This window comes from Gallinula chloropus (genome assembly GCF_964237585.1).
Source record: "Gallinula chloropus genome assembly, chromosome: 23".
In the NCBI taxonomy this organism is placed as follows: Eukaryota; Metazoa; Chordata; class Aves; order Gruiformes; family Rallidae; genus Gallinula; species Gallinula chloropus.
In genome coordinates, this window is record NC_140108.1 from 288,107 (window position 1) to 303,194 (window position 15,088).

A 15,088-nucleotide genomic window follows, 5' to 3' on the forward strand; every position below is an offset into this window, starting at 1 on the left:
TCAAGTTGGATGTTCTCTCCTCAAATTATCTACCAGCCAAAATCAGGTCCATGCCAAGAGAGGAAGAAAGTGAGTAAACAGGCCAAGCACCATATTTCAGCTTCTCTTTGTATGGAGCCTCGCACAATCAATCTCTGTTCAGAGCTGTAGGCGCTCCATCTTCCCATGAAAATCAGTAGATGGGAAGAAATAAGATCAGGTAAGGGAAGGGAAATAATTGCCTTGGTGATGTTTTTTCCTCCTGTGTAATTAGAGCCATAGGGCACTCTGCAGTCTGGGTTAGTACGTACTTCATATGCACACACTGGCAGTGATGCTCCTGTTTAGGTAACTTGCCACCAGACTCATGTTTCCTTCACTCCTCAGGGGATTTATTTTATTGGGTTGTTTTGTTTTTTTTTTTTTTTGTACTTGATGTTGTCACCTGTTTCATTCCATCCTTTTACTCACCACTACCACTTCCCACCTCGTCATCCTTCCAACCTGAAAATCACAGGCAAAAGAAACCCTGTCCTGTCCTTTCTGGGAAGAGATCCAGGCGCATCAGGAGGATGCAGGAGCACTTGACATTTCCCCATTGTTATTAGCATTTCCTTAATCAGTCACTCTATCACAGGCACTGCTTAATATGCATTCAGGACAACTGATAAGCAGTAAAGCAATTCTCAGGTGCTAAAAAAAGAATTCCCGCACAAGGGGATTATCAATAGATGCCTTTTTACCCCATGTTTATTTTAATCTGCAGCACGTGGATGCCTGTAAGCAGCTGCCTGATTCCCCAGAGGTATTCCTACCCACTGTGCCAGCAAATCCAAATGCACAATCTAACCCTTCACCTCTGTGACATTGCAGCAGTGTCCAGTGTGTTGATTTGGGGTGAACAGAGGTGACTTGGCTAAAGACTGTACTGAAATGTTGTGAACACCACCCTCACTAAAGGAAATCCCAAGCCCAGCTGTAGCTCACTGCATACCCCACAGCCTGCTCCCTGTGCAGAAACATCCAATGTTAGCACCACCGATATCAAGGATTCCCAGGCCACCAGATCCCTACTAGCCAATGTAGTTAGGACCAAAGGCTTTGGAAGCAGGAGGCACAGGAAAGCCAAACACTGGTGTCCTCATGGGAGAACATGGCAATAAACCAGGAAGATGTGCAGCACTATCTGCCCATCCACCCTAAGCAGGGCCCCAGGGATCTGCTCTTTAACGAGGTGCTGGGTAATGGCAGAAATCAGCACTCAACCACTTTGATGCTTGGCACAACCCAGGTGGAGCATGGGATAGTGATGGGGAAAAGTCCTGAATGAGGTTATTTTGCTAATCCTTCCAGGAATCATTTCCTCCCCTTTTATTTTCTTGCTTTACTTCTGACAAGAGGTGACGGGCACGTGCTATGATGTGGGAAATATTAGTGAGATGTTCAGAAAAACCAATAATGCCCCATGAGAGCAGGCAAAGCCTGGGGGCCAGGCTGTTGGATCCCCAGCCCTGGAGAGCTTTGAAGTGCTTGGGACAGTCCCTGAGCCACTTTGCCGGATTTCAGGGCTTTCCAGAGGAGAAGAGAGAGGAGACCACCCCGTTTTCAAAACAACCTTCCAACAAAAGCTGCCATTTTCCAGTCAGGCTTTACAAATAACGACCAAAAGGGAATATAAAAAAATAAATATACTGAGTATTTCAAAGGGGTTTTGCTGGGGTTTTTTTTTAATAGGGTGAAGGAAGCATGCTGTAACACAGTAAACCTACGGAAAGAGAGATTTTATGTCTAAGCAGCAAAGGCACAAAGAAACATCTGCACGTCGTTTTGTGACTTTTAACTGGCGTTTTCAAGCACGGGTAAACAAACAGCTCAGTTATGTGTCTGGCACTTCTAAAACCAGCACTCAGCACAAATGCTTAGCAGCAAAATGATTTTCTTTTGCTAGAGCTGATGCTGGATTCCCATCAATGGGTATATCGCTCTGTTTTCTCCTGAAACTTCAGGGCAATTTTCATTCCCAGATCTGAGATCCAGCTGCACCACAAGCTCCACGACGCCCTTCCCGCAGCTGTGGGTTGCAGACACTTTAAACATATGTCCCTATCAGCTGGGAATTTATTAATTTCCTACCTGTGCATCCATTAAGAGGTGCCTCATCAACATCATGGCATTTTTCAGAGATTCCTTCTCGCTGGGCAAAAAAGCATCTTCATCTTCATCCAGCGTTTTTGACTTGTTGACGATAAAATGGGAGATCTGGTCATTCAGGGAATGCAGCGACTCCACAGCTGCAGAGACAGAGAAGGAATGAACACCATTATGTTAACTTTTGTTTACTTCCAAATATCTACCAGATTCAATCCGAATTTACACTCTGTAATCTGACTGCTCCCTCCGTTTTCCCTACGTGTTAAGGTTTTGCATCACCAGAGTTGTATTTTCACTAGTAAATACATGCCCCAACAGAGAAGAGGCTTATGAGAGTAATGACCTGTGCCTATAAGGATCAATAGTTATAAATAACCTTTAGATACAGGTGCGTCTAGAGGTATCTTGTCTAAGTTCTAAGGTCACATATTAAGCGATATATGGGGGGAACAAGATGCACTGAAACATTCTGAGGCAGCAGAGTTACAAATATTATTTTCATAGATTTGTCTGATATCAGCATTTATAAATTCCTGTTGGAAGTGAAGATCCTTTCCATTCAAGTCCAAGCCACGAGCCTTAGTCCTAGAATACGGCAAACCTGAACAGCAGTACTGAATAGCTGTGAAGGCAGCAAATTGCCCAGGGTCAAGTAACAGGTCATTTGTAGAGTAAAAATAAGAAAAAAAATATCCATCTCCTGACTGCTGGCTGAGAGAGCTGCTCCCTGCACAGCACTGGGACACAGGACTCAGACTCGAAGGCCAGAAGCAAGAAAAAATGGTTCGTTTATTAGCTGGGGTAGGAGAGAGCAGGACCAACGATTAAACTATTGCTCATTTTCTTTCTTCACAATTTTGGTAATTAAAAAGCTGTTAATCTTTCAAATTCTCCATCATAGGGTCAAACCCCAGCTATTACAAGTAGGAGACCATTCCCAGCCCTGTACATCAGAAATCTCCACCTCTGTGGCTCAGAGAAGTCCCCCACCAATTCCCCACACCTTATGACACCACAGCTTGTACGGCCTCTAACGACACAAACTAATGGCAAAATTTATTTCTGTCTGATGAAAAGCTTTGCATTTCCACAGGTCTGAAAGGCCTGCGATGCAATTTGCTTTTAAACCAGCGAGAGTTCAGAGTGCTGATTTTTGGTAGACTCATTAAACAAATGAGACTCAAATAATTCTTGAGCGTATTTTTCTCTGCCCGTGGTTCAGGCAGTGGGACCCTTTGACAAGCTGGCGGCTCAGAGTAACCCATCACTGTCACACGCTGCACTGCTTCAGTGGTACACATTGCAAATCCGGATTTGCTCAGGCTGTTGATGTATAAGGTGGTGTGTTATTGTTGACCGACTGACAAACTGATTTTAAGAACAGGACGTGCTGTTTTAACAACACAAGGCAAGAGAAATATACTCAGCCCAGTTCCATCCAAAGAAGATCTCACCACAAAATTTGAAGTAGCAAAGATTAGCCAGAAACTGTACTCATTAAGGAGTAAATCTTCCCTAGACAGAAGGTCCCTAACAATGGGTAAGTTTCCAAAATGCAGGAGTGAAAGAACAGAATCCTCCTTACCAAGAGTGTTTGTTTTTAATTTAAAAATAAAATAAAATTAAAATAGCTGTGCCTTGCAAAGCCTTGGGGAGAGTCTGAGGGGACTGGAAGGATTCCCCAGTTTGGGCTATTCATGTATATCACTGCTTATATTATATTCATGTATATCACTGCTTATAGAAAAAGTATTTGAGGTTCCCCACTGTGGATGGGTCCACTCCAAACCATAACATAAATCATATTCAAGATAAGGGCTTAGGAATGACTAATTGAACTAGCTCCAGTATTTACAAACACCCAGCAGCCTGGGCTCGGGGCGTCAGTGGGTCACACACAAGCACTGTGCTCGCTGGAAAAGCACCGAATCAGCATGATGGCAAGTGTTTCATTGGGCTGGACAGCATATTAAGCTGGTCATGCAACGGACGAGCAGCTCCTCTCATGATTAAGGTTTAGGTAATACATGACCTTCAACGTGCTCAGGAACTCTCTGCCACACCATGGTTTCCCTTCCCTCTCCAGAGCACAGTTTATCATCTTTACAAAGCAAAATCTGGGCCTTCTTCCATAGCACTCGGGCCTGGTCATTGCCAGAAAGATAGTCAAGGGCTTTGATGTGTCTCACGCTGCCTTCCCTCAGCACCATGGCGGTTACAGATGGGGTGCATAAAAGCTGGGTGTTCCTCCCACACAGTTTACAAATATATTTCCTGCTTTGCTACTCTGAACTGAAATGGGATGAGATCGAGCGCCATTACCAGCGGCTCTGTAAGGCCTAGTTCAACATGTCAGTCCCTCATTCGCCACAAACAGATGATGAAGGAACCTCAAGAAACATTGCCCACAGCCAAAACATTCCAGCACTTCTCTCCACAGCAAAACTTACTGATAACACAGAAACAAAAGTCCCCTGCACCCCAAATCGTCCCTCGCCTCTCAGCCAGCCAAAGCCAGCCAGGGGGAACTGAGCCTCCCCAGGCGCCTCCTCCCCATCAAACCCGCTTGTACCACAGAGACATGAACCATCAACAGAGCGGGAGGCAGAGGTGGGTTTGGGGGTGTTTGCTTGGTGTTAACAAATGCACAAAACTGCAAAATGCTCAGTGAGATCCACGTGTTGCTCACAAATTTCTGGTCTCCTCCTGCCCGTTACTCTGACGCTGTGCGTGTCCTGCACCGATGCCAGGGAGAACAGCTTTAGTTTCTACCCACAGTCCTCTGGAATGTCTCTGTAGCCGTTTCCCCATACTCAGCCATCTAAAAGTCTAAGCACTTTCTCTTTTCCGAGGCCCATTACCATGGCTTTGTTCACACTATTATAAATTGGGTCCTGTCAGCATTTCTATTATAAATCTCTGCAAGTCGGGCAGAAGGATTCATTCTAGCAAGGACTGTGGTGCTGATGTGATTTATTTTTTTTTCCCCTCTGACGAAAATGGAAGTGAGGACCTAAAAGCCACATGGAGCTTTTGCCTCCTTAGAGAAGTGAGGTTTGTTTCTTGAAAGGAGGAAAAGGGCTTAGCGTTCCCCCTTTCACAGGCACACAAGGATGTCTCCCTAGCAGGCTGCACCAGCATCTCTATGAGCCACATCTGTCCTGCAAGCCATCTCCCCAGCACTAATGCACCAGTATGGATTCCTCCCATCCTTTCTGTCCAACGCAGAATTGAGGCCAGATTGAGTTTTTTTACACTCAAAAGTTTTGGCTTGAGCCATAAGCCCACATCTGCTTTTAGTAATACTAATGTATAGCGGAGTTATCCTCCTAGAGCTAATGGCTTCCTTCCAGGTTTACGCTGACTGTGACCAGAAAGTGGTACGTGGAACAGTTCTCTCAGGCTTTATGATTTTAAAGTAATTCCAAACAAACAAAATTATATTATCCTAAGTTATTCTACCCTCCTTATCTGAAGCAACGGCTCGATATTCTCTGGTATTTCTTCTCTTATCCTTTGGGAAGTTTAGTGCTGTTTGAGCAACATGTGGCACATTAAGCTCTGGGGGGCAAATGCTTCTCTCATTTGTAATCGTCTAGGTTTAGAGAGATGCCAGAGAAATCAGAAGAAATATTTTCCAGTAAGAATGCAGAGGAGGCAGATCAGTATTTGACTTGCACTGACTTTTATAAGTGTCTGCCATAGCGCTGCATTTAAACTCTGCTTAGCAGAACAAATCTTTTTCCATGCAGACAATGGAAACTGTATTTGAAAATAAAACCACCCGAGTCTTCCTCATGAAAGTCAAACATGCGTTTCCAAACCTCCAGCCTACACACAAAGTTGAAACAAAGGAAGCCTGAGAAACTGAACAATTTCTGACATTGGTTTTCTGGATGTCCAGTGTTGGTCTGCAATGCCCTTTTCATAAACAGAAGATATTTGGTATTTCTCATTTAAATCAAGAGGCATCTCCTGTCCTGTGCTCACTAAAAACCTAAATGAGAAGGATAATGAGGTGAATGCTCCATCCCTCTCAACATAAAGCCTTAAACATTTCTGCTGAGCAGCTCTCCAGCTAAACTCAGCAATTGCTTTGCAAATGGATGGCACATTTAAAAAAAAATAAAATTATGGACCTCAGATACAAACACAGGTATGTTCAGTGCAGATTAAAAGATACTTCTTGATCCCCTTAAAAAAAAAAAAAGGATAATAAAAGGCAACAATTTCCCCTTGTCACGCCAGTCCTCTCGGTTTCAGGTTGCTAACACATCGGTAATGCTGCAAGCGAGACAACCAGCTAAGTAAAAGTTACAGCTATCAAAGCCCCATCGGCTTCCCAGCTTTTCCCATTCCAATTTCACCATTTCCTCACTGCAAGGAACAATTTCAAGAGGCAAAGAAACCATAACAATCCTCCATTAGTGTTTTGACATCACCTATAAGGGAGAAAATGATATATTTCAGAAGCGGTGTTTGCCGCTGCTGCTATCAGCGATGATGTGCCACATTGGGGTTGGGTGTTTTTTTTCAGGTGAGGACCATTTCCCACCCTCAGAAAGCAAGAACAGGTCATCATAGTTGGGTTTTTTTATTTTTGCAGGGCGCTTCAGGGTGTGAATCACCCGAGACTGAAGGACGTGCAGGGCAGAAAGGAAATTGCTTTCTGTCAGAGACGAAGGAAAAAATATACTCGCGCCAAAGACTACTTCAAGGGAGAGGCTGAAGCAATAAAGTTGTTCCAGGAGACCCCATTTTATACACTCCAGCTACTGCCCATATGAGTACAAAATAAAATAAACTGTAGATAATGCATCCTGAGATCTACTGACAAAAGGCAGCGGAGTCTAAAATTAATTCTCACTAGCAGGAGTGACTAAATGAAAGAGGACAGACACTGGCATCATTTTAACAAGGGATGTGGGATGAAGACTCCTGGGTTCGTTGCCTGGCTCTGTTATGAAAAAATCAGAGAAGATGGTTAAGTAGGGCTATCCTGTAAGCAGCCCGCTCTTGCCAGCATGACCAGAGGTTTGCTCCCACAGAGAGAAGAGCCAAAGAGCCACTCTGCACGCACACAACCTTTGAAAATCCATCCCAGCCGGGTGTGGAGCAGCCTTTGGAGCTCCAGGCTGCCAGGGAAACCTCGCCTGCTAATGAGTGTTTCTGACTAACCCAGCGAAAGGCAGTGATGTGTGTGGGCAAATTGTGCAATTCATTATCGCTTCCTATTACCAAACAGCTTCTCAAATGACATCTATGGGTGTTGTTTTTACAGAGGGGGAGGGGGGAACCAACCCAAACCCACAACATCTAAAGCGCTTCAGGCCTTTCCCTTGCAGCGCTCCCCGTTTCACCTGCACTGCCTCACCAGAGTCAGCCAGGGGACCCCCGAAGCCCCCAGCTGCCGTTCAGCAGAGGATTTCAGCATCTCCCAGCTGATGCCTTTTTTCTAAGAGCACTTCAAACTTATTGGCTCAGCTGATGGCCAAATTTTCTTTTCTTTTTCTTTTTTAACAATCAGATAACAACCTTCTGTGCAACTTCAGTCCCACAGCAATGAGGATGCTCTCCAAATGCATTCACTTCTCCCCAAAACAGCACACGGACAATCCAGGCTGTTGGTGCTCTGAGGTTTTGTTCCCCTGGCTGGTTGTTCACAACCCTTACAAAATACTCTCAGCCATGATCCAGGTGATACCAACAGACACATCAGAGACCATTGAACATGAGGCTTCCCCTTCCAATGCTTGGGCAACTGCCAGATTCGGGGCATCAAAGGCACAGAGAGGCTGATTGCTGCAGAGCAGCAGAGTGTTTTCTCCTAAATCCCAGCCAGTACTGAAATCCTCCCTCATTGCCCTGGAAATGATCGCTGCTTTCTGCACAGGTTTTGGGAGAAATTATGAGTGGTGTTGTGAAAGCCCCAGATCCTGACTTAGGGATCAACATACAGCCAGCCCTGTGAGTATAAGCTTGGAAATTCAAGGCAGTTTGGGGTTATAGCATGTAGATACACATAAGGTATAAAAAGGTAAATTTTATAGAGTTAAAGTACAAACAATGCCCATCTTTGTTTGCATTACCTCAGGTTGGCTGATGGCCTTCTGCTGGGTCCAAAAAAATCAAAAAAAAAAAGGACATGCAACAGTTCAACAGTTCATTTTTGCCTGATTAATGGTTCTGATTAGGAACCCTTTCCCAGTGTAGCATTTGCTAATTGCATTTGGACACATCAATTAATTCATTCACAGCAGTAGAAGAAATCTCCCTTTGTATTTTGCAAATACAAGCTCATGGAAATCCTTTCCCCTCCCTCTCTGGTACCAGTTTTGCACTGGTTTTAACACCATTCACACCCACCAAGACCAGAAACTGACCTGCCCATCCCCACAGCCACCCAGATCACAAGGCTCTGAGCAAACTGAGCCTGTTCTTCCTTTACCCAACCCATCCCACACCTTTGTGATGGGCAAACACACCTTACAGCACCTTCCCTATCTGTCCACTAGCACTGTTTGCACGGCTGGAGAGGACCTGCCTGCAGAAACAGGGGGGAGATGGAGATCTGAAGCACTATGTAAATATTTTCTCCTGTTGCTGGTGAGAAGAGACCTACAGCTTCCCTTTCCTTTGTGGTCTTTAACTTGTTTCAAAGGAGGCATTCAATGAGCCCCCTCGTAGGAATAATTTACCACACCATTAACTGAAGAAAAAATATCTGGTGTCTGCATTAGGGGCTCAATAACCTTTCAGAGAAACACTGTGAAGAACTCATTACAGTAATTACTAACGAGCTGGCCTCTTTGGGCTGTAAATGTTTTGTGTGTAACTGGCAAAGAGCTGCATTCAGAGCCTCCCAGATGCAAAAGAAAGCCATCAGACCAATAAATGGCCCTATAGTTCCCGAGGAAAACATGCTCAGAAATGAAGCTGGTCATTTTTTCAGCTTATTAGTTCCTCCTTACAAATCTGACCTTTTTGGAAATGAAAAATGACATCAAGAAGTGGAGCCCTGTGGAGTCCTGGCAGCTCTTTAATAACCAAAGTTCTTCATAGACACTTTTTTCGTTTTAATGGTGCAGAAGCTTCTTTCAAAGTTGAATTAACTAATTCAATTAAAATGCTGATTTTAAAGTGCCTTAAAAACACAGATGAGTTTCCAAGCCCAGAGCACAGTTACAAATTTCATAATTTCTCTTTACACTCCTGCTCCATTGGAACCAGTATGGGAAAGACATGGAGTTGATGGGAGCAAGTCCAGATGAGGTCATGAAGATGATCAGGGCTGGAGCACCTCTCCTACAATGACAGGCTGAGAGAGTTGGGGTTGTTCAGAAGAGAAGGCTCCGGGGAGACCTAATTACAGTGTACCAACACTTAAAGGGGTCCAACAGGGAAGTGGGAGAGGAACTGGTCACCAGGGAGTGCAGGGACAGGACAAGGGGCGATGGCTTCAAGCTGACAGAAGGCAAGGTTAGGTTAGATGTTAGGAAGAAATTCTTCACTCTGAGGGTGGTGAGGCCCTGGCACAGTGTGTCCAGAGGGGGTGTGGGAGCTCCATCCCTGCAGGTGTTCAAGGGTGGGTTGGATGGGGCCTTGGGCCACCTGGGCTTGTGGGAGGGTGTCCCAGCCCATGGCAGAGGGTGGGGAATAGATGATCTTTGAGGTCCCTTCCAACCCAAAGCATTGTACAATTCTATGACTCAATGATTCTATGAAAATCATGTATGTTAGTAGCCAGTAGAAAAAGGATGTGAGCTTCAGAGCCACGCTGTGAGGGCAGACAGCTGTATTCTCCTGGGAGAAACCAGCCAGTGCTCAAAATCTCCAGAGATTACATACACAAATTATGTGCTGAGTCAGGAAAAAAGAGCTGTTGTGTTTTGCTGTTTTGACTTTGGGATTTTTTGTCAGCCCTTTGGAAAGAACTTTTTTTCTTTGTCTCAATTTCTTCCTCTGTAAATTCCAGCTAATGGCTCTCAGTAGCAAGCTGAAGTTCACTAGAGTTTGGCCAAAATTTTTGAAATTTAAATACTTAGTGTTTAGCTAAAATACTGCCAGGGGTCATTTAGAAAATAAACAACAAGTTTCTCTTGGATTATCACTAGAGCTGGAAGAATATCAGGGAGCTGAAGAAGCGCCCCCGTGCCTCAACACTTGCTATTCTCTCCCCAGCTGTATTAGTTAGACTAAAACCTAATATTACCACCCATCCTAAAAGAAAAACCCAAAATTAAAAAAAATTTCTCTGCTGTGGTTATGCTTGAAACTGAGTCAGAGCCCAGAGGAAAGCACCCAGTGATGGGGTCCTGCTGCTTTTGGTAGTGCTTTGAGACGAACAATCCATGACTCCTCCAGCAAACCAGCCTCCAAATTTTGACAGCTGGACTATTGTTGTTCACAGAAATATTTGAGATGCTCAGTTCCCCAGAGAGATACAGACTGCCAGATCAGGACAATGTCAAACTTTGAGAAATACAGAAGGCATGATGCCAAATGAGTAAATCCAATGTGCAGTAGAAACTCCATTTCAATTTGCCAAGAACCAAAAAGCCCTTTCTACAGACAGTCAAGGCATGGTGGCACCCAGCTTTACAGCTGCTCCTTTGTTGTTTCTATTGGGTAATCATTTCTTTGTTGCCTCCTTAGATAACTGTGCAACCATTGTATTTCATAAACAATAGCGACTTTGTTTAGAGGGAAAGGAAGTGAACAACAGAAACCACGTACGCCAGCACAAAGACAACACAGGCCAGATACCCAGCTGCTACGAGCTGACTTCAGAGGAGGGATGCCCATCTGTGCTTGCACACGGGCAGTGGTATGGGCTTTGGATGGAGTATAGTAGGACTGGTTCCTACTTTGCCCAAAATTTGCTCCAGGATCTTGGATGAGTCACCTAAACCCTCAGTGCTTCAGCTTCCCACCTGTAAGTACAAGTCCCATAGCCCACAGAAGCACCATAAACTGCAAAGGCAAGATGACACCACTGGGGAGGGACTCGTTTGGCTTTTCTCTTTTCAAGTACAACTTGGGAACTGTTCTCTTCTAATGAACAGCTCCTAGTGCAAACAGGATGCTCCATCTCCTCGTCACTGAAAGGCAGAAGAAAGTCCTGAAGGGAGGACAAATCATGGGGTTCTCTAGGGTTTGAATGAACTGAAATGGTTAGGAGACAGCTGAGCTTGTACTTGTTTCCCACCAAACATCTGGAAGCACACAAAGCAGAGATACCTGTTGTGAGTGTTGAGAGACTAAGGAATATCATCTTGACAGTCTGCTGGGGTTGCAACAATCAGAGAGGGTCGCCAGAAATCCCCAAACTGACTTTAACAAGAAGATTTAAAAATTAAACAAACCGGCCTTGTTCACGTCAGGCTCTGAGACTTTTGTATCCCCCTCAGAACTGCACTTCTTTGAAACAGATGGGTTAGAAAATTTAAAATAAAAAAAAAACCCAAACCAAAACAGAAACCCAAACCCGACAGATTTGCCACATAAGAAAAATGTCAACGATTACGAGACTTGCAATAAAGTCATGAAAACTGGCAAGCTGCAAATCTCTCCTTGGATGTGTCTGTATTTGCAGCTCGTGGTTGAGAGAAGGGATGGAGGATACCGTTACAGCAAGTATTTAAATTGCCTTGGGAGCTGCCTTGAGCAGCTCCACTGGCTCAAAACTGAAAGCTGGGTCACTAACAAAATCCTGGGCTTAGCAGTTCTGTCTTAAAAATAAAATCCCACCTGTATTGTCAGAGCATTATAAAAACAGAGAATTCAAACACTTGGAAACATACAGGTTGATAAACCTCGCTGGGTACAGCGGGTCAGAGGGTCAGGTTTTATCAAGCACTTGCACAAAACCAGCTGTCTCTGAGAACCAGGGAGGAGATTTGGTTCCCGCTGCAGATAAAGGTGATGCTGAGGACCACACCAGATGCTACGTCTGCACTGACACTGCCAGCAGAGCCACACATGGTCAGCTCCTCTGCTGTTAATCGCTTTCCTACCCATCCAAGAGCCATAATCCAGGATGTGCAGATGCAGTAGGACCTCATTTTGTGGACTGAGAAATCCAGACCATTTTTATTCCTGTAAACTATTCAACTCATGGCAGAATGTCACATGGGAATGTACAATGCCACGGACATATCAGCTTATTTGTAATTTATGTAATTTTGACATTACTGTGTCAATTGCTGCCTGATTTTGGCTTGTACCTGCTAAGCCATTACAACCAATATCACCGACCCTATTTATGTGGAATAAAAATAAGCATCTAGGAATATATTCATGTAATTGATGTTAAAATGATGCTATATTCAGCATTTAATAACCCTGACATGATTATCTCTTTGGATCAAAAGCTTCATATTCAAAACATTCCTTCAGCATGCCATTTCTTTTTACGTGCACAGAACTGAAAAGAACTCCTCCTAAAGTAAAGCTGATTTTTCAGACCAGTATTTAAACTTATATCTGTTAACTATGTCTATAAAACTTAGAGAATGTTCCTTGTAAAGAATACGACGCTGTGATCATCTATGTCTGTATCCACAGCTTCAAACTTCACTTTCCCTCTAAGTGAGAGTGGGGAAACTCAAGCAGCAGATTCAGAAAACCTTTCATATGTTTCTATTTCTTCAGCGCAGCGGCGCAGACACCTTTTCTCAAGCAATCAGAAAAAAACGACAGGTTTAACTTCCCAGAAAATGGGATTTAATTGTCTCTCGGATAAATGGGAAACACAAGCTTCAGGGAAGGAAACTACAGTAACACAAGTCTTGCTCTAAGGTTTGCAAGAGGCTCGTGCCTCACAGCCAAAACAAATATACTTAAAGCTCTCATACTTCAGAGCGGATGAGGGATGACTCTGGAGCAGCCGCTCCAGACCACGCGCAAATAGCTTATGCCTTTGCTCATTTTACTGAACAAGAAACTTTGGACTAGCTCCTGCCACGGTCAGAGGTAAAGAGGGTTAGCAGGAAACATGTCAGACTGTTCTTCATAGAATCATAGAATGGTCTGGGTTGGAAGGGACCCCAAGGATCACTGAGCTCCAACCCCTCTGCCACAGGCAGGGACACCAACCTCCAGGCCTGCAGCTACACAAGGTTGCCCAGGGCCCCATCCAACCTGGCCTTGAACACCCCAAGGATGGGGCACCCACCCCCTCTCTGGGCAGCCTGTTCCAGCCCCTCACCACTCTCTCTTCAAAGAACTTCCCCCTAATATCCAATTTAAACCTTCCTTCTTTTAGCTTTAAACCATTCCCCCCATCTTCAGATGGTTGGTATTTTTCTTTGTACAGAAATGCCTCTTTCACTGGAAAAAAACCTTAACAAACCACCCTGATTTTGAAAGGCACATTAACTGTGAGGTTTCACAACACACAAACCTCATATGCTTAAGCATATCCTCCTCTCATGTTCAGGGTGGCATTTTAACAGAATTTGTGGGCACTCTCCATTTCTTTCACTGATGTTGTTTTTGTTCTACCCGCGCACAATGATTTGTCAAAACTATGGCACTGCCAGCAGAAGAGAACAAGTAGAGCATTCAATACTAATTACACAGGATTCAAATGTTTGTCTCCGTTGGAATAACTTTCTGTTTATTAGGCTTTCTAGATGTTTCTGCTAAGGTGCTTTTACCTCCATTGCAATCAATGGGATTTGCAGCAGGGAAGGAGCACCTCAGAACTTTTTTCACGTGGTAAAGCCTCATGGAAGACTATGTGCACTTTTCTTGTGGATGACCAATGGGAAAATAACTTCTTTTTTTTTTCCTAAATTTCCCTAACTGCAGAAGACAATGGCTTCTTTGTTTTGCCTTTCCTAGGTTTTGTGATTTAGCTTTGAACCTTGACTTCATGGCTGACCTTACATTTTATGTCTAAATTACTCAGTGCTGCATTTGTAAACATTTGCTGGTGGCATTTGTTTCAGTGATTGGAAAGCAGAAAAAAAAACCCTCAAATATCCCTGTGGACAGGGATAGCACATATTGCATTAACCTCTTTTCCTCACTTTCATCTGTAGCCTTTGCAGCAAGATTGTTTGGCAAGGCAATGAAATTAAACTTTAATAAAGGACAAGAAGAGTAACTGTCACCAGTATGAAACTGGGGAAGAGGCGTTTTGCAAGCAAAGCTTGGAAGGACTGGGATTTTCCATCAGTTGCGTTCCTGTGCCAAGTCCAAGCGAGGAGCTCGGACTGCAGCCAGGCACTGGGAGAGATGAGATCATTGCAATATCCCAGCGGTGTGTGAAGCAGGTAAAACCAGAACAGCAGCAATAAAAATGCCTTCCTCTCCTCCGTAAAGCAGAATATTAGGTAAATAGAAAGGGTTTTGATTAAAACCTTCAAAACCCCTGAAGTGACTCAGAAACTCATTTCATTCTCAAACACGCCCACGGCTCTTCAGCTCCTGAGTCTCGGAGTAACTGGGACATTTCGGCATCTAACTTGCTTTTGAGGGTCGACCAGAAACATTTCTGAGGTGTAGGTCAAGGAGGACAGTGATTCAGGGTGCCCGGCCCTCAATGGGTGGGAGACACCTCAAGATGAGAGACTTGGAGATACTTACTGCCTGAGCTATAAATGTCATGTAGACGCACCCTACCTAAGGTGGGTATCACCAGCAAAATCCACCTGAGATCCTTAGTGGATGGGCATGGGGGTAGCATTATCTAAATCTCATGTTATCATGACCACTCCTCCCTGATTGTCCATCTGCCCTGGACCTGACTGCAACATCCTGCAGTCTAACTTGTGGAACACTGAGTTCCACCTGGTTTTCCCTGTGTGAGGAGATCTTTTGGCCAAGAGTAAGAATGACTTAGGGTTTTTCAAGAGCCTTTCATTTTCCTGAGGCTCCCTAACATGCTTAAACAACAACGTTAACATTAAAAGTTAATTCGCCCTGGTAATAACCCAGCCCATCACTCTGT

At 44.3% G+C, this 15,088-nt stretch overlaps 1 protein-coding gene across 1 annotated transcript in view; it reads right to left on the minus strand.

Moving 5' to 3' along the window:
- Nucleotides 1–15,088, minus strand: part of KAZN (kazrin, periplakin interacting protein) — a gene marked incomplete at its 5' end in the record, with an annotated part of 232,238 nt that overhangs the window by 170,587 nt on the left and 46,563 nt on the right. The window contains one exon of the mRNA XM_084274665.1: nt 2,113–2,270. Within this exon, the coding sequence (XP_084130791.1) occupies nt 2,113–2,270 (158 nt within the window). The remainder of the gene's footprint in view (nt 1–2,112; nt 2,271–15,088) is intronic.